General features: G+C 47.3%; 1 protein-coding gene across 2 annotated transcripts; it reads left to right on the forward strand.

Moving 5' to 3' along the window:
- The first annotated feature begins 416 nt into the window (after positions 1–416).
- On the forward strand, positions 417–22,866 carry IMMT (inner membrane mitochondrial protein). Of its 2 annotated transcripts, XM_058024042.1 has the most exons (15): positions 417–477; positions 5,228–5,304; positions 6,317–6,506; positions 7,845–7,965; positions 10,079–10,159; positions 11,213–11,314; positions 11,812–11,948; positions 12,851–12,954; positions 14,827–14,962; positions 15,960–16,089; positions 17,780–17,794; positions 18,773–18,996; positions 20,579–20,710; positions 21,091–21,220; positions 21,914–22,866. In XM_058024042.1, the coding sequence occupies exons 1-15, from the start codon at positions 433–435 to the stop codon at positions 22,519–22,521; spliced, it is 2,232 nt and encodes a 743-aa protein (XP_057880025.1). In that variant the 5' UTR covers positions 417–432; the 3' UTR covers positions 22,522–22,866. The 2 variants fall into 2 exon arrangements, with proteins under 2 accessions (XP_057880025.1, XP_057880026.1); XM_058024043.1 differs by lacking the exon at positions 17,780–17,794.
- The last annotated feature ends 301 nt before the right edge of the window (positions 22,867–23,167 follow it).

Consider the following 23,167-nt stretch of genomic DNA (forward strand, 5'->3'; position numbering starts at 1 on the left):
TCAGAGCGGGTGCGGAGTGTCCCAGAGCTGTCTGGTTGCAATCCTGTGCCGCGTGCTCTGGGATGACTCTGCTTAAGCAGGGAGGCTGGACCAGACGACCAACTGCGGTCCCATCCGATCTGACCCATTCTGTGATTTTGATTTTTATTTTATTTTATTCTGTTCTGCCCCCGCCCGCACGGTCCCGGGAGTTCGCGACCCCTGCTCGGCGCACGCGCCCCCGCGCGCGGGCACCACCCCGCCTCGCCGGCGTCGCGCGGCCCGTGCCCGCCCTCCCATTGGCCACGCGAGACTCGTCACGCGCGGCCACCCCCTGGCGGGGCGGGAGCGCCTGCGCAGGCGCAGTGCCCGCTGAAGGGGGGACGGAGGCGGCGCCGGCAGGACCCGCGCAAGGCGCCTTCCCGCGGGCCGTGCCGGCCGCCGCACCGAGCCATGCTGCGGGCGTGCCGCCGAGCGGGGCTCGCCGCGGCCAAGCAGGTGAGCGTTCCCCCGGGGAGTCCCGCAACCCACTCCCGCTATGACCAGCTCTGCGACCGGTGCGGCCGGGCCAGGCCTGCGGGAAGGGAGGAATCCCTGTGACCGTGGCTCGGCGCGCGCTGAATGACTCCGCACGCGCGGGCCCCGATTGGCTGCGCAGCCTTTGACGGGCGGCCGCGGCCGCCAACGGAGGCGGGGGGCGGGCGCTGGTGGGTGGGGAGTACTACCAGTCCCAGCGTGCACCGCGGCAGCACAGCGCGGGACGGAATGAAGCAGCAGCGCAAGGCACGCCGGGACTCTTAGTCCTTGATGGCGTGGCGGGGAGCGCGTTGCTTGCTGGGGGCTGTAGTCTTGGCCGCCATGGCCGCGCTGGGCCCACAGCTCCGCTCCGCTGCTGCCGGCCCCCAGCCCGGGGCAGCGCGGGGAGCCGCGGGCATGGCCCGGGAGCCGGCGGGGGCTCTGTGGGGACGCACACGGCCCGGCGGCCCCGCGCGGATGGGGCGTGGATGGGCGGCCAGGCGCTCCCCGGCGGGAAGGACGTGACCTTGCCTTCCCCGGCGCGGCCTCCCTCCCGCGCAGCCCCTCAGGAGCCCGCCGGGCCCGGCTCCCGGAGCGCCGGGACTGGCCCGGCCCGGTGTGCAGCGCGGGGACACGAGCGATGGCGGCGCTCCTGTGTGAGGGGATCCAGTGGGACACACCGCGCGGGGCCGAGGGCAGAAGTGCCCCTGGGACTCGTGCTGTGTGTTCTGGACCTTTGCCTCTCCTTATCAGCGGAGATAAGGATGGTGATGTGCTCTGGAGCCCTTTTAAAGCAGTAGGCCAACTTAAGGAAGCCATGAGGATTTATAGGTGAGGGTGGCTCCTTTACCAAGGCCCCAGATTGTGTTTCAGCTGCCTGATAAAAAATAACCTGATTAGATCACTTTTATATCCTTTTTTCCATGCCAGTGTTCATTACCCTCTATTCACACGATTTAGCAAAGGAGAAGCTGTAGGTTTTACCCTCTAAAGCTGCAGCAGCTGCATTTCCTCTGCTACTCCCCAGGGCTGCAGAGCCCTTCGGTCACCTGATGGCCACTGAAATAGGCTCTGGGTTTGCCTGGCTGTGGAAAGTTTCATCTGGAAGCTGAGAAGACAGAAAGCAGGCTTTGGCAGATATTTATCACTTGAGGCTATTTGCATGTGCTTGGCTTTAACAGAATGTGGCTGGAATGAGTGTACAGCTCCAGAGCAGCCAGGGTGGCGCTTTGCAGCTGGAAGTTGGTCATCAGGCTATAAATATTTGGTGAAAGAGTCATAGAGTGGTTTGGAAAGGACCTTAAGATTCTCATTCCAAACCCCCTGCCCTGGCAGGGACACCTCCCACTGTCCCAGGCTGCTCCAAGCCCTGGCCAGCTTGGCCATGGACACTTGCAGGGGTTGGACATCCTCAGTTTGTCTGGGCAGCCACCACGCCGCCCTCACAGGGCAGAACTCATCCCTAAGAGCTCTGCAAACACAGAGATGCCACAGCACTCTCTGAAGTTTGTTATCTGTACCAGAGAGTTGGTGGTGGAGACTGGGAAAACTTTATTCATTCTTGCCTTCCCTCTTTCCTGTTATTCATTTTTTCCTACTTTCATTCTTTCTGTGAACTCTTTATTCATTCTGTGAGCTCTGTGTGTGGAGCAGCACTAAACTTGTAACAATTGAAGTGGCTTTGAGAGAAGGGGATGTTTATCACTCTCAGAAATGTTTTCTGCTACATGTGCAGTGCTGCAGAGGGACTTTTCTCTTGAAGTATTTATGAAGTGTGAATGAACAGGGCTTTTAGTAAAAGTGTGTGATATTTGGCAGAAGTCCTGAATGATGGGAAGTCAGAGTTCTGTGGTGAGATGCCCCTGTTGTACCCAATCTCTGTCTTAATGAAGAAAAACCTCTCTGAAATTTCTGGTTTGCTCTCTCTGTTGAAGTGCACAAATCCAGTTCCAAAATTCTGGATCAGGACACTCGAGCCTGGTGCCTAAGGGAGATTGAGCTGGAGCTGAGTGAGCAGAGCATGGTGTGTCCTGGCCATGGTTATTTGAAATTACACATAAAGTATAAACCTGCAGGGCAGATTTAATTTGTTTGATGATGTTCTGCTGTGCTGCTCTTGCCCTGAGCACTGTGCCAGAGTGAGCTCACTTGGATATCCTTAAATGTCCTTAAATCACTGGGGCTCATAATATTAACCAGAGTGAAGGTGTGATGTGCCCTGCTGAGTGATTCTTGTGGTGATTAAATAGTAGGAAATGAATGCAAAATAATAAGTATTTAAAAGTTGAGTGAAACAAAAATCATGTAGAGCTGCTGGAGGAGGAAGAAATAGAAACAGCTGCCCTGCAGTGCCCTTGCTGTGGGCACCCTTGCTGTGTCCATGCTGCCTCATCCAAAGAATTTTCTGTCTTCTGCAGGGCAGAAAGTCATTTATTTCTGCCTTTTGAAGGGCACAGCAAAGCATGTATGATGAATTTCTCCAAAATTCTTTGAGGCATTATTACAAATAAATGACAAGGGTCTGAAAATTTACAAAGTCCTGGCAATTTTGCAAAGGGGAGATTGGAAATGACCTGCTAATTTCCATATTATGGTGGTACAGCAAATACAAGCAGTATTATTATGGTGGTCAAAAGACAGCAATACTTATTTAAAATGGATTTTTGGAAAAAATCAGTGATTTTTGGAGGTATTAGTGTATTTGGATGTGAGGGAGGAAAATTTGGCTTCTATTCATAAGACATGGGTATTTAGAGATTTTTATTTGCTGTTCCACTGGCCAGCTGTGGCAATTTGTTGCAGTGACTTGAAAGATGGAGTTAATGAGGGCTTGTTTTGGGTTTAATTTAGAGTGCTGCCATTGCTACATGTGTGAGAGTCCCAGCGATGGAGGGCCTGTGTTTTGGTTCCTCTCATCTGCATGAAAAATAAATAGAAATGAGGATTTGGCTAATTCTAGAGCAGTCCAGTTTAGAAGAGACCTCAAAAGATCATCTGGACTGAAATCAATAATCCCTCCAAAAAATTCCTCCTGGTGTATGAAATATAAATGCTGAAATATAAATTACTGGATTCAGCTGTATGTATAATATTGGATTATTTGCTCCTCCCGTGCTTCATGGTGTAACAGGGACATGCTGAGAGTCAGGAGCACATTCAGAAGTTAACAAAATCATTTGTGGTAGGTAGGTTCAGAAGTTGGTAACCAAATGATTCGTGAGGCTTTTATTAATGAAATTCCCCTTGAATGGAGCAGTGAAGCTCAGGAAGTGCTCCTGGAGCAGTTGAGTCAGAAAATCAAAAATGTTACAGAATATATTTATTATTTTGTTGCCCTTTCTGTCCATCACAATGCAGAAAACCACCCACAGTGAGGGCTCCTGGAGGTCTCAGGGGTAAGAGGAGCAGGTTTCCTCCTGCTGTTCATGTGCTCCTGCTGCTAATTAAGAATGTTTTGGCTGCCTTTGTGGAAAGAATAAGAATGCAGCGTTCCTGCCTTTTCCTGTCTGTGCTGTTGGACAGGGACAGGACCTAAACCACAAGAGTTGTGCATGTTATTGCCATGTGCCAAAGGAAACAGAGAAACTTGTCTCCTGGGATTATGTTGTAGTGAAGCATCTCCCAGTTTTTTCTTTTTTAAAGGAAAAAATTCCCTGTTGGTCAAAATACCTCAGCTGTGGGAAGAGTTCTTTTTGTGCCTTGTACTTTGATTTCTCATGAGTCCTGTGTTAGTAATTCCCATGTGGGGAAAAAACCTCTGAGGCCAACAGTGTGTTTTCTTCTGTAGGCTTAGAGTAGCTTAACCAGTCCTTCAGAGAAGATAAAAATCTTGGTAATGTGGATCTTGTTGAATAGAATATAATAAAATATCACTCTTCATATCCTAATTTAATTTATATTATAATGTGATGTCTGTCTGGAAAGTGTACGTGTTATTAATTCTTTTAAAGTAGTGGTCTGGGTTTGGAAGGTTAATGAGAATTGCTTGTGTATCTTAAGAATTAAAAGTAGTTTGGGAGTTTAAGGAGAATTGCTTGTATATCTTAAGAATTAAAAGTAGTTTTAAGCATTTAAACAGCTGTTGTGTTCTGCTCCATTCACACTGAGCTGTCTTAGTACGTGAGATTGAAATGCATCTGAAATTAACCCAGTTGTACGGCCCAGCACATAAATCAGCGAAATAAATGCAGAAAGATACTGGGGTTGGGGTTTATTCCTTCTCATTTTTCAAATTTTCAATTCATTTTTCAAAGAATTTCATGACTTTTTAAAAAGCCCTGAACCTGGAAGCTGCACAGAAAAGAGTCCAGAAAAGAGTCCAATGTTGTGTGTTGGTCATACAGCTGTCCTAGAGAGACACTGAGGCTGGGGCAATGGAGCCAGTGAGCCCAGTGCTGCTGTTGGAGGAAGATGTGTCCCTGTGTCCCTGCCCAGAGCCCAGTGCAGCTGTTGGAGGGGGATGTTTCCCTGTGTCCCTACTGACCCTGCCAGTGCTGCTGTTGGAGGGAGATGTGTCCCGTGTCCCTGCTGACCCTGCCTCTCCCCAGTGCTGCTGTTGGAGGGATGTGTCCCTGTGTCCCGTGTCCCTGCTGACCGTCCCAGTGTTGCTGTTCTAGGGAGATGTGTTCCTGTGTCCCGTGTCCCTGCTGACCCTCCCCAGAGCCCAGAGCTGCTGTTGGAGGGATGTGTCCCTGTGTCCCCGTGTCCCTGCTGACCCTGCCTCTCCCCACAGAACAGCTGCTGTGTGCCAGCCTCGCTCCGTCCCTCGCGGCCGCACCGCGGATACGCCACCCAGCACGGGGACTCCGGGTACGTAACGGGCTCTGGGCTGGGGCTGGTGCTGCCTTCACCAACAGGGGGGCTGCTCCTGGGTTTCACAGGACAGCAGACTCCTGGCAGTGGGGTTTCTGTGTGGAGCCAATCCTGTTCTCATGGGGTGTGGCATCTCTGCACCTCAGGATGGAGGTGCAGAGTGACCGAGACCACCCTTGGGGGGCTCGGGAGTCCTGGGATGTTGCCAGAAGTGTCTGGTGGCTGGACTTTGATCCTGCACGGGAGACAACACCTGTATGAGGATGGGAGGATTTCACTGGGGTGAATGGTGAAGGGATAAGTTAATTAGAGTGTGAGACACAGGGTTTAGGATTTCTGTACAGGGGGGTCTAGAGAAGTAAGATGGAGGAATTGGGGCGTGTCCTGTCCTTCTTCTTCTTCTTGGCCTCCATCTTCTGTGGTGATGTTGGCACTTTGGGATTGGTTATTACTAAAAGTGCACTGGTCAATAAGGGTAAAAGGTATTGGGGGAAATTGATAAATATTGTATATGTAATTTTGAGTATAAAGATAGGTGACCACCCCGGGGGCTCTCAGTGTGCTCATGGCTGGCTGCTGTGCAGACCTCTGTTGGGCTGAGAGAAAATCTTTTAGTTAAACAATTAATAAACACCGAGACCGAGAAAAGATCTGAAGCCTCTTCTCGTCCTTTGAAGCGCGGGCTGCCTGAGGCCATCCTGGGCCTTTCCAGGCCATAAAACAGCCGAGAAACCGACAATGGGGTGTGTTCCTTGTTTGGTTCAGTCAGATTTAGATGAAGAAAATGAAGATGATCAGTATTTACCGTGGAAGTTGTGGGTTGGCATCTTGCTTTGGGTTAGTCACTAAGCAGTGTTGTACCAGGCTGAAGGTGATTTAAAGCAGGTGCTGGAACAGAGGTGGTCCCCAGCTGTAAGCTGAAGACTCACAAAGTGTTTGATGTATGCCATATAATGTAATTTATTAATTTATGTAATTTACACCCCTTTCACTCTTCTTTCCTCCTCAGTGTTTCCGTGGGCAAAGTCATTGGTGCAGGCCTGCTGTTTGTGGGTGGAGGGATAGGTGGAACTGTCCTGTATGCCAGCTATGACAGACAGTTCCGGGACAGCGTGGAGAAGGCCATTCCCTACTCTGACAAACTCTTCCAGATGGCACTTGGCCCTGCACCTTCCAGCACACCAGTGCCAAAGAAACCAGTAAGTGTCTCCCATCCACTCCACACATCCATTTCTCTGGTTTTTAAAGAGTGTCTGCACTTAGGTTTCAGATTCTGGTTAATTTTGCTTTGTGCTAAGAATTAAAAAAGTTAAAGAATTAAGATTCCTTAAATTAAGGTTTAATAATTACAAATTCAGTTCCTACTTGGTGCTGCAAAAGTACATTTCCCATTGCCATCTCATGATTGTGGTGTGGGGGTTGTAAAACTTATTTTTATTTACAGTAAAATAATCTAATAGAATCCCAACTGAATAGCTGCTCTGCTTGTACTCAAAAATAAAATGGGGAGAGAGAGAGGCAGGTGTCAGGCTGGAATTTAACTGCTTTACTGGAGGCTTGCTGTAGTTAGTGGTGTAGCAGAATTACAAAACTTACTCTAAATGAAGTTATTTCAAAGAAAACTGAGAACATTCTTGAATAAATAAAGATTTGAACGATACAGAGCCAGGCATAAGCATCATACTTTGACATCTTAGTGGCACTACCCTGGAGAAGGGAAAATCTGATATTGCCTTTGGCACAACTCTGGAAATTGAAACCTGGAAGTTTCTCTGCTCCTCCATGTGAAAGGAAACCCTTCCCAGTAATCCAGAATACTGAAAATCTGCTCTAGCCATGGATTTTTTGAGCTTTCAGAAGCCATTTGGCTTTCAGCAAACTCAAAATATTTTAAATTGAATTTTAAGAAAGCTGTTCTTAATGAGTGGGGGAATATAAATCAACAAAATTTCTCTCTTCTTGTTTTAGCTACAGTTTGTGTTATCATCCAAGCTCTTGGTGCCTCCCAGGGAATTTGCACACCAGATTGATCAGCAGAGTTATCAACTCCCCAGTCATGGCTCAGATGGTTTTATTCTTACCTTGTGGCTTTCCACAATGGATATTAAGGGATTAATATCATAAAATGTCACAATACTCTGTGTTTGAGTGCTTATGTGCCCCAACCATCAGCATCTGAGGCCTTTCAAAAGGAAATCAGTGGAGCCAAACTTAGGGTTTCTGCATTCAACACACTCAGAAGTGCTTGGAATATTTGGGGCATGAAACTATTTGTTTTTTATACATAATTTAATAAATATTTCTTTATAGTGAAAACTGCCACAGTTCTACCTGCATTTTTGGAGAGGAGAAAATTGTAAAAATTCCTTCTGAATTAAAAATCAAGGCATTGGATGGCTGTTTCAAATTGCACATTGAAGCTCAGATTTATGGTACAGACACCTGGATATGGGAAAGTTCTTTTCCATTGTACTGGAATTGGTGAAATCCAAGCTGTTTGAAAAACTGATGATATTTCTTATTTCTGACTTTTCAAGATACAGCAAGGTCCACTGAAGATCTCATCTGTAGCAGAAGTAATGAAAGAGTCTAAACAGCCTGCTCCCAAATCTCAGATAAGCAAACCAGAATGTCCTGCTCCTACAGAGGAAAAAGGAGGTAAATTTATAGAATGTCATGTACAAAGGAGCAAATGACCTAATGATCTCCTGTATCATATATGGTAGAGTAGATAAAAATTGTCCTTTGAATGGTTGAAGGTAAATATTGTCATTTCTTGGAATTAATTTTTTTTTCTTTCCAAGTCATAACATTTGCATTAAGTGGCTTTAGCTTTTTTTTTCCCCTATTTTTTTAAAGAAATTTATTTAATTTAGAATCTGAGATAAATAGTTAGTAATCTTCATAGTTTAGGTGTAAGACTCAGCAGGAAGAGAACTCCAGGTGTTCTTGAAAGCACAAGATAATTAATTGTGGATAATTACTGGGCTATTGTAAAGCCAGATCGAATGGAGCTTGTTTAGAGAGGAGCACTTGTGATGTCTTTTTATGTTTATCTAATGGCTCTGTGTATGTGTAACTAATATCTTGTTGCTGTTTATCCAGGAAATCATCTTCTTCTGGAAATAATAACATCCATATCCAATTAATATTTTTCTACAGAGGAAAAAATTAAGTCTTATAGCCCTGTTATTATATTATAGCACTTAGCATGGAATGGTTTGGAAGAGAGCTTAAAAATCATCTAATTTCAACCCCCTGCCAAGGGCAAGCACACTTTCCACTAGACCCAAAAGTCCATCCAACCTGGCCATGAGCACTTCCAGGGATGGGGCAGCCTGGTCCAGTGCCACACTGCCCTCACAGCAAAGAATTTCTTCCCAATATCTAATCTAACCCTGCCCTCTGTCAGTGTGAAGCCCTTTCCCCTTGTCCTGTCACTCCATGCCCTTGTAGAAGAGCATCTCCAGCTCTCATGTAGGAACTGGAAGGTAACTGAAAGTGTCCCTGGAGCCTTCTCCAGGCTGAACACCCCCAGCTGTCCCAGCCTGTCCCCACAGCAGAGGGGCTCCAGCCCTCTGAGCATCTTTGTGGCCCCCTCTGGACTGGCTCCATCAGCTCCATGTCCTCCTTGAGTGGGGGCCCAGGGGTGGATGCAGAAGTGCAGGTGGGGCCTCACCAGAGCAGAGCAGAGGGGCAGAATCTCCTCCCTTGAGCTGCTGCCCACACTGCTGGAGCTCCAGCCAGGACAGGTGCTTTCTGGACAGCCTGTGCACATGACAAGGTCTTGTTGAGCCCCTCACCCACCAGGACCCCAAATCCTTCTCCTGGGGCTGTTCTTTATCCATTCTCCCCCAGCCTGTGTTTGTGCTTGGACTTGCCCCAGCCCAGGTGCAGGATGTTGCCCTTGGTCCTGTTGAGCTTCATGGGGCTCACACAGTCCCACCTCTGGAGCCTGTCCAGGTCCCTGTGGATGAGCATCCCTTCCCTCCAGCATGACTGCACAGCTCAGCGGGATGTCATCAGCAAACCTGGCACAGGGTGCCTCAGTCCCACTGCCCAGGTCACTAACACAGGTGTTTCACAGTCCTGGTCCCAACAGTGACCCTGAGGAACACACTTGTCACTGGTGTCCACTGGACACTGAGCCATTGACCACAACTCCCTGAGCACAGCCATCCAGCCAGTGCCTTATCTACAGAGAGGTTCATCCATCAGATCCATTTCTCTTCAGTTTAGAGATAAGGATGTCATGCAGGACAGTGGCAAATGACAATGCAAATTTCTGAAATCCAGGGAGATGATGTCCCTTGCTCTTCCCTTGTTCAGCAATGCTGCTCCCTCACTGGAGGGTCTCATCTGCTCTGTCATGCTGCTCAGGCAGCCTGTAGCAGACCCCCAGTGTAATGTCACCTGTCCCTGCCCTCCCTCTAATCCTGACCCATAAACTCTTGGTTGGCTCCTCGTCCATTCCCAGGCAGAGCTCCATGCACTCCAGTTTTCATTGACAAAGAGGATGATTGCACTCCTTGTCTGCCCTGCCAGGCCTTCCTAAAGAGCCTTCATCCTTCCATTCCAGCCCTCCAGTCACAGCTGCCATCCCACCATGTCTCCACAAAGTGAGGTTCCCTTTTCCTGGGCAGCTTTGGTTTAACCCCTCCTCAGCAGCTCAGCAGGCCCTGGCTGAAGGTGCTGTGGCCATGGTTCTGTGCACAGGGAGCCCATCTCCCCAGCTGTACTAACTGCTGTGTTCTGCAACTGTGTTTAACAGCAGGCAAGGCTGCAGCACAGATCATCTCTGCAACAGGGGTAGCTGTGTCGGTGCCAGCTCCGGAGATACAGACTGAAGAAGGTGACAAAAACCTTGTGAATACAATGAAGAAAACCCAAATCCTCTAGCTTTGTGTGCATGCATTTTGCTTCTGTGTTGGTATTTGTCAGTGTTGAAAGGTGTGAGTTTCTGTGCCTTGTGTAGAAAACTTCCATTGTGTGTTAGTAGATTTTGGGCACAGTGAGAGCTGCAGGTGACTGGGACAGGTTTGGATGTGAGCACGAGAGCAGAGCCTGCCTTTGTGCAGAGCTGAACTTGCACATTGCAGTTTGCCTCTGCTCCTGGTGGCTTTGTGGTTGCTGTTCAGCAGGGCATCTCTGCCCAGTGAGGAAACTGTTTATTGTTAAACTCCACAAGAGACACCAGCCTTGAGATGATGGTCTCTTCCAGATGAGATTAGATTATATTAATTCATTAGTTATGAACATTTCATAGAAAGCATGCCAGGGATATGTACCTACTGCAGAGTAACATCAGCATTATTCAGGTGACCTGATTGGTTTTGTTGCAGCTTGAGGCTGAGAGCTCTGGGCTCTCTCCTCAGTTCAGATGCAACTTGCTGTTGATCTTGAGAGTGTTAATTAGGTCAATTCTCGCTCTTAAAGGCATTTTAAGTGGTTGTAGGCAAGGAGTGTAATTGTGATCCACCATAGCTTTCTCACTCATCCTTCATTGCTTTGGTTGGGCTCTGTAAGCATGCCAGAGGAGAACTGAGAAAAAGCAAGAAGGGAGATTTACTTGGAATTTAACCTTGGCTCTGTAAGTGTTTCTCACTTCTTGCCTTGCCTTTGACTTCTGAGTCTTGTGTAATTTTGTAACTAGACAGTGGAAAATCTCCAGATGCATGTGAGGTGTCCATGCCCTTGACTTTAAGTTGTGAGACTGGCCTTTGTAGTTATGGATATAAAGGTTCTTCAGGTAGTTCCAGCGTGGTTTTGAGCAGAAGTCAGACCTACAAAGTGATACCAACTACAAAAATCAGTTTTGATCAAGTTACTTCCCTACAAGTAACCACTGTACACTAATTTGGACTCTCCACTTAAGCAGTTTGACTCTTTTATTACTTCTGAACAGGAAAACAACACGAAGCTTCCCATGCTGTAAAAGAACGGCCACCAGAAGAAGTTGCTGCCCGGCTTGCCCAGCAAGACAAAGAGGAGCAAGAGAAGGTATCAGGTGGGTGCACACTGGCACTGTCCCTGTGTGTGTTACATGGGACAGAACTGTGCAATTGCACTGGCTTTATGATCCTAAGATCTTTACACATGTCTTGGATGTGGAGTGGTGGTGAAGCTTCTTCCACCCACTCATAAATAACTGAGAATTGAAGAACTATGGAAAAATTGAGGTTGGAATAGACTTCAAGGTTCAAGGAAGATATGAAAACTTGTTTCCAGAACCATTAGAACAAGTGAACATGGGATATACCTGCACCCCCTGCAGTCCCATGGGAGAGGTTTCCCCTGGTTGGTGTTTTGCTCTCCTCAGTACCTCTGCTCTAAATGAGGAGAGCGTTTTGGTGATCTTCTGTGGGCTGCTGTTTAATTCCCAAACTCCCCAGCCCTTTTAGATAATAGAAAATAATTTAAGAGACTTAGAAGCTGTAACATGTAATTTTACTAATTGTAAAGTTCTTTTCTTTATGGTTTAATTGAGTTAACTTTTTTTCCCAGCCCTTGCTGCAACTCTAGAAGGAGCCCTAAACGCAACTGCTCGTGTGACCCTTCAGGCTATCACTGCTCAGCAGTCAGCTGTGCAAGCAGTGAATGCCCATTCCCAAATCCTGAAGGATGCCATGGATGATTCTGAGGTAAATTGGACAAGTGGGGATAATACTTGTGGTGTGCTCATGCCAGAGTTTGTGTGGGTCTGCCACTGCCCATTCAGTTCTTGTGCAGAGATAAAATTCACTTGTTAATCAATTAGCAGGGACATGGGCAAGCAACCAAGCACTCAAGACTTAATCTAGTAGTTAGTAAAGTAACTGCCTTAAGAGATTGATTTTAAGCTTAATAACTAAACTAAATTTAAAATCAACTTTTAAGTATTATGGTACTTTAAGTATTAAGCTTAAAAGCAATTTTAAAGTATTAAAGTATTGTAAAACATGTGGAGATTTCCCCACTATAGGTTGTGCACCATACAGTGATTCTCATGTAAGCTCTTCTGGGTGAATAAAGCTCTGTGGCTCAGGAAGAAAACCCATTAAGAATCAAACAAAATCAAAACAAAATGTTGGAAGAGAAACATCACTTGTAAAGCTTCCAGCTGTGCTGTTGAAAAACACAAGAATGGTGCTCAGTTTGAGGGAAATGTTCAGTGATCAGGCTCCCACTGTGGGTAACCCTTGTTCAGGGATTGCAGTGACCTCATGAGGGGTCTGTGCTCCCCAGGGTGCTGGGGGAAGGCTCCCAGTGTGGGTAACCCTTGCTCAGTGATTGCAGTGGCCTCATGAGGGGTGTGTGCTCCCCAGGGTGCTGGGGGAGGGCTCCCAGTGTGGGTAACCCTTGCTCAGTGATTGCCATGGCCTCATGAGGGGTCTGTGCTCCCCAGGTGCTGGGGGAAGGCTCCCAGTGTGGGTAACCCTTGCTCAGTGATTGCAGTGACCCCATTAGGGGTGTGTACTCCCCAGGGTGCTGGGGGAGGGCTCCCACTGTGGGTAACCCTTGTTCAGTGATTGCAGTGACCCAATGAGGGGTGTGTGCTCCCCAGGGTGCTGGCGGGCAGAAATCCTCGCAGTGGCGCACGCTGGAGGAGGCGCTCAAGGACCGCAGGAGAGCCGTGGATGAAGCTGCTGATGCCCTCCTGAAAGCCAAGTGAGTTGCTGGATTTAAGTCTTGGGGTAAAAAGTTACATTGCTCATGTGAGAGCCGAGTTTCTAGAAAGTATGGAGTCACCTGTGTTCATATTGAATGATCTGTTTGTGCCAAATCAACTCATTATCACGAGCATTTTAATTTGACATGTGCTAACCTTGGGTGCCTGTGCACAAAAACCTCCCTGTACCAGAGAGTCTGAAACAGTCCTGTTCTTAAAAAGAACTTATTTATCTCCTTATTACTAACAGAGAGTGTTGGTAAGTTCAAGTAAGATGAAAAAAAAAAAACCCACAGTCCTTTTAGTATTATTGTTGAATAATTTTGTTAATAATAAATGTATTGTAAATCTCTTCTTCAGTCTGGAGAAGAGAAAGTTCTGGGGAGACCTTCAAGCACCCCAGCACCTAAAGGGGATACAAGAGAGCTGGGGAGGGACTTTTAACAAAGGCAGAGCAAGGGGGAATGGCTTTAACTGGCAGAGGGCAGATTTAGATTGGAAATTAGGAAGAAATTCTTCCCTGTGAGAGTGGTGAGGCCCTGGCACAGTTTGCCCAGAGAAGCTGTGGCTGCCCCATCCCTGTGTTCCAGGTGTTGCAGGCCAGGTTGGATGGGGCCCTGAGGGACCTCTTCCAGTGGAAGGTGTCCCTATCCATGGCTTGGGGTGGGATGAGATGATCTCTAAAGTCCCCTCCAACCCAAACTGTTTGAGGATGAGTCCATGACTGCACTCTGTGTATTGAGTCAGCAACATCACCAACTTCTTTTAGTTGTAATGAAAAATTTAAACCTTGCAGTATCCTTTGGCAGTTCCCTGTGTCCACAGGATTGCTTTTAAGCAATTTGATTTTTACTGAGCACATGCCTAAGAAAAACTTGAATTCTGAATGGCAGCATTGCTCATACCCTGGGGTCTGTAGATGTGCCCTGAGTGTGGCCTATGGGCACTGAAGGAGCAGAAATAAAATGACAAACAGTACAAGATGCCCTAGTAGTGAGGTTAGAAATAAATTTGGAAACCCTTTGATGCTTGTAAGGCTGGGAGGGCAACATCATCCTTGAAGCTGCATGGCTGCTATCACATTATAAACTTCTCCTATCTTTGATGCTGCTGGGCTGACTGAAATTAGTGGGAGGTGTAATTGAGGTTTTATTGTTAAAACAAAGCTAATGCAAACCCCACATGCAGCAGCTTTCATTCTCTATTGCTCTACTGGAGATCTTTGCTTTTATTTATTTTCTTAATTTACTTATTTTAAAGCTTGTTCCTTATTCTAATGAGGTCATTGGAAACCTCCATTGGTTTGAATGGATTTGGAAAAGGAACATTTTTTCACTTTTTCCTTGATTTCTAATTGTGCTAGAGGAAAGCATTTCTTTCCTAATTACAAAACCCCATAATTATCTTTACAGAGCCCTATAAATTCTCTCCCATCCTCATTAATCTCCACCAGTCACCATGTCCAAAACACTTCTGCAAGCGTAAGCCATCTATATTAAAAATGTTTCCTTGCTGCTGTTACGTGCTGGAAATGTCTGCTGTATCATTCTAACCTAATTTTAATCTCTAATTCTAGTTTTACTAATACTAACTCCTTCCAGTGAACTTCCATCTTCCCTCCAGCTAAATCCTGAGTACTAATTGCAGTGTAAATAATTGTCATTTTACATGGAATAGCCACACTGACATCTTTAGGTTTCAGACTGTGGGAAAAAAGTAATCCTTAGTCAAAGCATCTTAGAGTTGGTAGATAGGAAGCACCAGTAGAGTTACCCAGTAGTTGTTCCTGTGAATACCAACAACATAAAGTAAATTTTCTTTGGGTGATAAGCCCTGTCTGTGTTACACTTAGCAGCTGTTTCTCTTTTCAGAGAGGAGTTAGAGAAGACAAAGTGTGTCATCGAGAATGCCAAGAAGTCTCAGCTGGCAGGAGCCAAACCTCACATTGTTGCTGCAGAAGAAAATCTCCATCATATGATTGTGGACTTGGACAATATGGTGAAAAAGGTAAGGCTTGCTCAGACTGTTTGTAATTGCCTCCAGAGTGGGGCTCCTTGGCAGCTTGTGCAGACCACCCATTCCTCTGCAGGGAGTGAGATATTTCATGGCCTCACAGAATGTGCTGAGTTTGAAGGGACACACCAGGATCATTGAGTCCAGCTCCTGGTCCTGCACAGGACACCCCAAGAATCCCATCCTGTTCCTGAGAGTGTTGTCCTGCCACTTTGTGAGCTCAGACAGGCTCAGTGCTGTGACCACTCCAGGGCATTGTGAACTGTTAATCCATCCTCTCGTGGCTGTACTCAGGCTTTGAGCTGGTTATACTGCCAGTAATCAGTCATGGCAAGATCTTCATGAGCACTTGAGCTCTGTCTTGAAAGAGCCTCCAGGTGTCTTGATGGTCCCAGTCCTTTCTGTTCTTGTAATTGTTCACTTGACTCCGAGGTAATTTACCACAAGGTCAGGGAGAAGTGCAGTGTGTGCTAATGACTTGGTGGTAAATCAGTTTGCACAGAAGACTGGGAAGGAAATGTAAAGGTGAAGTTTATCTCCCTTTGCAGGACAGCTGGTAATTCATCAGGTGTGTTTGGAGTGAATGTAGCCTGATAGTGGGAACCTCAGAACTCACTGAGGATGGCACCAATCATAGGCATGGCTTACTAGGCCTGTGTGATGGCTGTGAGCAGAGAGAAGGAGCTGGAGATGTGCAGGATATAAACTGAATTCAAGGTACTCTTGGTCCTGTCCAGGCTACAGACTGGCTGTGTGGTTACTGTGAGCCTGTAAAACAAAATGGATTAGTTAAACTTCCAGCAAATAATTATTGTGTAAGACAGGTTTAGTACCACAGGATGGGCTTTGGTGCTCTCCCAGGTGAGTTTGCCTGGTTTGGGCTGGGGGTTGATATGTGCCAGTATCCCAGAGCTTGGCTTTAAATGATTTGTGCCTTCAATTTCAATTCTTGCCTTGAAAAACAAATGAGTCTCACCCTTGTTTGTTCCAGGTGCAGGCAGCACAGTCTGAGGCCAAGATTGTGGCTCAGTACCACGAGCTGGTGATCAAAGCCAGAGAGGAGTTCCAGAAGGAGCTGGACAGCATCACCCCTGACGTGAAGCCTGGCTGGAAGGGGATGAGTAAGTCTGCCATTGGAGAGGGGTCACCTTGTGCTTGTAGCACTGTGGTGTGTTGTGCATGACCACTCAATGTCCACCATCCCAGTTTTCAAATGTTCACAGTATTTGGTTGGTCTGAACTGAAAATGATTTCACAACTCAGTTAAATAATCTAAAGCAGGTGTTGTGAAGAGAATCAATATGGGAAGGATCACAAAACATAGCTCTTGTATGATAAATGTCATATTGGTTGTATGAACATCTCTCCCCACCCTGGTATTTTAGGAAGGAAGTCAGATCATTTGAGATTTCAGTCAAATCTGATGTTAATCAGTAATCAAATACTTGGTTGCCTCTGTGATTAGAGGTATTATAAAACACTGTTGTTACAGGGTGATAAAGAACTTCCTGAATTTTCTACATCATCACTGAAAGGGAGAGGTTTCATTGTTTATACCCTGCCTGCCCCAGTACATTTGATTTCTGACCTGACACAGTAACACACCTGTAGCAAGAGCCAGTGGTGCACAGCAGCACTGAGCAGCCAGCCCAGCCCAGCACTGCTCCCTGCACACTCCTTGCTCCTGCTCTCCTCAGCTGCCTTCATTTTAAAGCAGAGCTGCAGGAGGTGAATTCTGTGTGTTCACCATTGCTGTGGGTGAGCTCCTGCAGGAACCCACGTGTGGTATGTCCATGGAATAATTACTGTCTGAGGTAGTTAAAAAAAATTCATTCCTCAAAACCCCCAGATTTCCAGATATTTCCAGTCAGGGTTTAACATAAATGTGCTAAGTGCTCTCAGAGTTTTCTGGCTGATGTGTTCAGAGGCAGCAGTTAAGGCTCTATTTCTAAAAAAAAAATGTAGAGATTTTTTTATAGAAGTAGTAACTGTCATTTGAAAAAAAATTGTGTCAGTATTGCCTTAATATTTTTCTTAAAGTAAATTACAACAGATTTTCTTAATGCTACTTTACGCTTTTGGAATGTGGACCTTAGTCCACAAAATAATTTTCCTGGCTAAATGAATACACCAGACCTTTGGAGTAGTCAGTTTTCATTTAAAAAACAGCCAACCTCACACCCAGTGTATGTGGGGAAAATAACTGAAATTAGCAAATTGTTTGTGGAATTTGCTTTTGGAGTGTTATTAGTTCTGGAAAAAAAACCAACTTATTTAGGCTCCCTGGGGATGGAGCTGTCTTTCCTTGCACAGGATAAAATCTTGGGTTTTGTCATCACTGCCCCTCTGTGGGAGGAAAGGGAAGCTCCTGGTGGCTTCCATGTGCCCCATTTCTTACTGGTGTGACTTGCTGGATGGGACAGACTTGTTGGGGTCCCTGACTCTCACTGCCACTGGGGAATGTTTCCTGACCAACTACTTCTGTTTGTAAGACCCTAGACACGTCAGGCTAAAATTTCCAGTGTCCTGTTGCACTTTCCTACTTCAAACTTCTGTTCCTTGCTTTGGCTGAACTCAAGTGTCCATCTGTGGGTTTCCAAGGGTGGTTTTAGTGGTTGGGGTGTCTTGGGCTACACCTTGCCTGTAACACAGAGACTTTTATACTGCACATGCTGTTCTTCCTGAGTTCCTAAGGACTTGGTCTCATGTTTAGGTCACTGTAGATAAGCTCTTAGTTTTCTATTTTACTTTTGCATGACTGCCTTGCTGTAGTGAATGTGCACTAACTTTTCCAACTTCTTTCTGTTGCAGAGATAACTGACTTAGGTGAGTTACTGTCACTTTTTCTTGTCCCTTGAAAGTTACATCTCTTCTCTTTGTGTTTGTGTGGGGCATGGCTTTAAGTTATAGGCAGTTATCAACAAAGGGTGAAATGTGGCATTCCTAGAACACTGCAGGCTGAGGTATGCCTTGGGACCCCTTCCAGTCATGTTGCACACTTGGCTTAAACCACAAATGGATCTTTTTGTAACACTGCTACACCCAACAGCTGAGCTTGGTGCTGCTGGTCAGCTTTCCTGCTGGACAGTGAGACCACTGCTCCAAGTGCCCCTGTGCCAGCACTCAGTACAAGGTGACTGAGGGACTGTGCAATCTTGCTTGTTTTAAACCCTGCAGGAATGCTTTCCCAACTAGTCCCAGCTTTCCATACAGATGATTTAGCTGGCAGCCAGTGCAAAATGAGCTGCAGCATTTTATAAAGCCCTTCTCAGGTGACCAAATGCTGCAGGGGTAGCTTGGGTCCTCCTGTCCCAGGTACAATGTGGTTGTGAATTGTGCTGCCCTCTGAGTAGCCAGACCTGAAAGGTACAATCTGGGGTAAGGAATCTGATTAGGAGCAGTTCATCTGGAGGACTGGTGAAGAGAAAATGTCATTCTGTCTGTCCCTCACAGTGGCTGCTCTGTGTGCTGGCAGAGGGGAAAATAGGTGGTGGTGTAAAACCCAAGAAATGACAGAGCTGTTGACAGTCTCTGAGTGCGACATGGATATGGAAGTGTAAATTACAGCTGGGAGTAATTTGGAAGAAACCAAGACAATTTCTCCCCTGGAATGAAAATACAGTTCAGAGAGTGGTCTCAGGTGGGCGTTAGCGCAGGCCGAGGGCTCGAAGGGCTCAGAGCCCTTCCCTAGAAGGGGCTCACTGGGCAGTAGCCCCTTGGAGCCGCAGAGCCCTCAGCTGGGAGGCGGGGCCCTGCAGTTTCCCTGTGTTCCCCTGCCCTCCCTCACGCCCGTGTTCCCTGCAGCCGGCCAGCTGTCCACCGACGACCTGAACTCGCTGATCGCGCACGCGCACCGGCGCATCGAGCAGCTGAACCGCGAGCTGGCCGAGCAGCGCGTGCGCGAGCAGCAGCACATCGAGGCCGCCCTGCAGAAACAGAAACTCGAGGATAAAAAAGCCTTTGAGGCAGCCGTGGCCAAAGCGCTGGAGCGCCACAAAAGTGAGATTGAATTAGAACAAGAGAAGAAGGTAAAGTGGCCAAAACACCTGGTTAAACCTTTGGGTCAAAAAGCACCTGGTTAAGTCTTTGGGTCAAAAAGAAGGTAGAGGAGTTAATGGAAAAGGCCAGAGGGACATCTGGGATGTTCTGGGTAGTGAGAGACTTCACATGGGTGACTCCCAAGCTAAACATGAAAAGGAATCACAGAATCACAGAATAATGAGCTTGGAAGAGACTCTAAGGTCATCGAGTCCAACTCATGCCCTCACACCTCAACTAGCCTGTAGCACCAAGCACCATGTCCAGTCTTGTTTAAACACATCCAGACATGGTGATTCCACCACCTCCCTGGGAAGAGCATTCCAGTGCTTTATTATTCTTTCGGTGAAAACTTTCTTCCTGGTATCTAACCTATACCTGCCCTGACAGCTTGAGACTGTGTCCTCTTGTTCTGTCAGGAGATGTTGAGCAAGGAAACTGCTGCAAAGTTAGAATGGTGAAATCAGACAGGGAATGACTTTGTGAAGTTACTTAGCTCCTGTCGGAGATAGGATTACTGGGTCAAAAGAAATTCTAGAATGATTTGGGTTAGAAGGGATCTTCAAGATCACCTTGTTCCAACCCTCTGCCATGGGCAAGGACAGCTTCCACTAGCCCAGGCTGCTCCAAGCCCCATTGAACATGATCTTGGGAAGGGGTTGGGGCAGCCACAGCATCTCTGGGCAGTCTGTGCCAGTGCATCACCACCCTCACTGAGAAGAATTTCAGTGTTTGATCTGACCTTGTGTGGCCATTACAGGGCTATGTAGGGAAAAGGTAAAGTCTCTTGGGTTTGGGAGCTCACTTATAAACCAGCCTCCAAAAGTGTTTGAGTGTTTGACATGTTACTGTATTTTTTATATACTACTTCTGTAGCTGCACTAACCAGCAGTTACTCACATGGTGAATCACAAATCTATTCCTTAACGTGCCTAGGAAAAAGGTCAGCTGTAAAACTGGACCTCAGCAGGTCTTTAAGCTGAAAGAGAGGCTCTGCCAGTGCCACTGCTCTGACACAGAGCCTCAGTAGTCACTGCTGTGATGCTGTGGCAGTGTGTGACAGCAGCTGAGCAGTGCTGGTGCATTGCACACCTGTGTGACACAGCTGAGCAGTGCTGGTGCATTGCACACCTGTGTGACACAGCTGAGCACTGCTGGTGCATCACACCTGTGTGACACAGCTGAGCAGTGCTGGTGCATTGCACACCTGTGTGACACAGCTGAGCACTGCTGGTGCATCACACCTGTGTGACACAGCTGAGCACTGAGCAGTGCTGGTCCATCACACCTGTGTGACACAGCTGAGCAGTGCTGGTCCATCACAACCTGTGTGACACAGCTGAGCAGAGCTGGTGCATTGCACACCTGTGTGACACAGCTGAGCAGTGCTGGTGCATCACACCTGTGTGACACAGCTGAGCAGTGCTGGTCTATCACACCTGTGTGACACAGCTGAGCACTGAGCAGTGCTGGTCCATCACACCCTGTGTGACACAGCTGAGCAGAGCTGGTGCATCACACCTGTGTGACACAGCTGAGCAGAGCTGGTCCATCACACCCTCCTGTGTGCAGGTGGAGGAGGTGCGGGAGGTGATGGAGAACGAGATGCGCACCCAGCTGCGGCGCCAGGCTGCCGCCCACACCGACCACCTCAGAGACGTCCTGAAGATCCAGGAGCAGGATCTAAAAGTGGAATTTGAGCAGGTAACTGGGAGGAGGCCCCAGGGGAATTAGAGATACTCAAACCCTTGCAACGCACAGGTTTCATATGACAAGATTTTGAAACACGTTCCAGGGGATGGAAATGGGAGCTGGGGAGGGAAGCATGCTTACCTTGAGGTGATAGAGTGCCTCAGTGTGTAGGTTTTATTCAGACTCGTCTGAAAAGCTTTTGCTGTAGGTGGTAAATGTTTGACACAAGTGCAGTAAATGTTAAATTCACCTCAATAAGTTTTCTTACTGGTATATTGTATAATACTGTATGCATTGGCCCTAACAAGGACAACAGATTTCTAGAAATGTCTTTAAAATAAGGTAAATGTTATTAACCTGCTGTTTCTGTTGCTTGTATTGCACTGTTTCAGAACCTATCAGAGAAGCTCAGCGAACAGGAGATGCAGTTCAGACGCCTTACTCAGGAACAGCTTGACAACTTCACCTTGGATATAAACACTGCCTATGCCAGGCTGAAGGGAATTGAGCAAGCAGTTGAGAGTGAGCACTGAATTCTTCATTCTTTAAGGACTGTGTTCCCCAAATGCCCCTTGCCCAAACTTGGGCATCTAAACCCAGGCTTAGGCATGTAGCTTACACCAGCAAATCCCAGATGAGCAAAGTCCAAGGTGGTTCTTCCAAAAGTTGTATTGTTTGGCTGTAAGCTGTGGGACAGTGTCACAGACATGTTTTATGAAAAATCCTTTCCTTACAATTTTTTCGCCTGAGAAGCTGAGAGGCCTCAGGAACAAAATGTAAACATTGATTACCTGCTGCTGTGGAATGCAACAGGTGCATCTGTGATTGGCCTCATGTGGTTGTTTCTAATTAATGGCCAGTCACAGTCCAGCTGTCCAGACTGTCTCAGTCAGTCACAAGCCTTTGTTATCATTCCTTCCTATTCTATTCTTAGCTAGCTTTCTGATTGAATCCTTTCTTCTATTCTTTTAGTATAGTTTTAATATAATATATAACATAAAATAATAAATCAGCCTTCTGACACATGGAGTCAGACCCTCGTCTCTCCCTCATCCTGAGACCCCTGCGAACACCACCACAGGACAGACTTGCTTTAGGCACGTGCTGAGGTGGTGGCTGCTTTGGAAAGCAGAGGGTGCAGAGGGATGGCTCTTGCTGCTTGTTCTCAAAGCCATTTGTGCCCAGCTGAGAGCCCCTTCTTGGCTTGCCTTGCAGGTCACGCAGTGGCAGAGGAGCAGGCCAGGAAGGCCCATCAGCTGTGGCTCTCGGTGGAAGCGCTCAAGTACTGCATGAGGTCAGGCACGGGGGACAGTCCCACGGAGCCCCTGGGCAGCGCGGTGAGGGCCATCAAGGCCAGCTGCGCCGACAACGCCTTCACGGAAGCCTTAACGGCGGCGCTGCCGCAGGAGTCGCTGACGCGGGGCGTGTACAGCGAGGAGGCGCTCAGGGCGCGCTTCCGCACCGTGCAAAAACTGGCAAAGCGAGTGGCCATGATCGACGAGACCAGGAACAGCCTGTACCAGTACTTCCTGTCCTACCTGCAGTCGCTGCTGGTGTTCCACCCCCAGCAGCTGAAGCCGCCGGCCGAGCTCAGCCCCGACGACCTCGACACGTTTAAGTTACTGTCTTACGCCTCCTACTGCATCGAGCACGGAGACCTGGAGCTGGCGGCCAAATTCGTCAACCAGTTACGGGGGGAGTCCAGGAGGGTGGCGCACGACTGGCTGGCGGAGGCGCGCGTGACCCTGGAAACCAAACAGATCGTGGATATCTTGACAGCGTACGCCAGTGCCGTGGGGTTGGGAACAACTCAGGTGCAGTGAGCTAGGATTGGAGCTTTGGAGGCAGTTCAGCTGTTCTGGGCCAGACAGAAATCCCACCATCTCCTGAGGGTTCAAACAGAGCTGTTGGCAGGGGCTGGAAGCAGTAAATCAAAGCACGGGTACCGTCTTGTTTCCTTGCACTGTATTTAATTTCACCATCTGTTGTATTTTTGTTGGTTTTGAGTTGTCATGACAACCAACTTCAGGAAGCTTCCCTACAATTTGTGTAAGAATTAACGTTTCCCCATCTTACCAAGCGGGCTTGTGATCGAACCAAAATAATGTTTGTAACCTGCCATTAATCATTTGCCACTTTGTCAGCTGAATAAAACAAGACTTCAACCACTTGCTCCTGCTCTTTAAGTCTCCTGTTTAAACATCAACTCCAGCTGGGCAGTACAAAGCTCAGTCTTTCTCCATGACCTGAAGAGTTAAAAATCGAATTTACTTCTTTCAAGAAGCAAGAATTCACTGATGTAATTTATTAATTTGTATAGCATTAAAAAAAATGAACCCATGTTTGAGTACAGGATATGTACAAAACTAGTGTAAGAGCAGAGCCTGCCCTGGTAGGTTTCTTGTCAGAGCTGCTCTGCTGTAGTTCTAGAACACCAGGTATTTCTACCAGAAAGGTAAACTTTGGTTC

This window comes from Melospiza georgiana, chromosome 5 (assembly GCF_028018845.1).
Source record: "Melospiza georgiana isolate bMelGeo1 chromosome 5, bMelGeo1.pri, whole genome shotgun sequence".
NCBI classification, from domain to species: domain Eukaryota; kingdom Metazoa; phylum Chordata; class Aves; order Passeriformes; family Passerellidae; genus Melospiza; species Melospiza georgiana.

Excerpts from the sequence above, each read along its gene's own strand:
- IMMT (XM_058024042.1), top strand. The coding sequence starts at position 433 with ATGCTGCGGGCGTGCCGCCGAGCGGGGCTCGCCGCGGCCAAGCAG. Across the intron at positions 12,955-14,826 it reads GATGCCCTCCTGAAAGCCAA|AGAGGAGTTAGAGAAGACAA; the intron begins GTGAGTTGCTGG and ends TTCTCTTTTCAG. Across the intron at positions 18,997-20,578 it reads AATTAGAACAAGAGAAGAAG|GTGGAGGAGGTGCGGGAGGT; the intron begins GTAAAGTGGCCA and ends TCCTGTGTGCAG.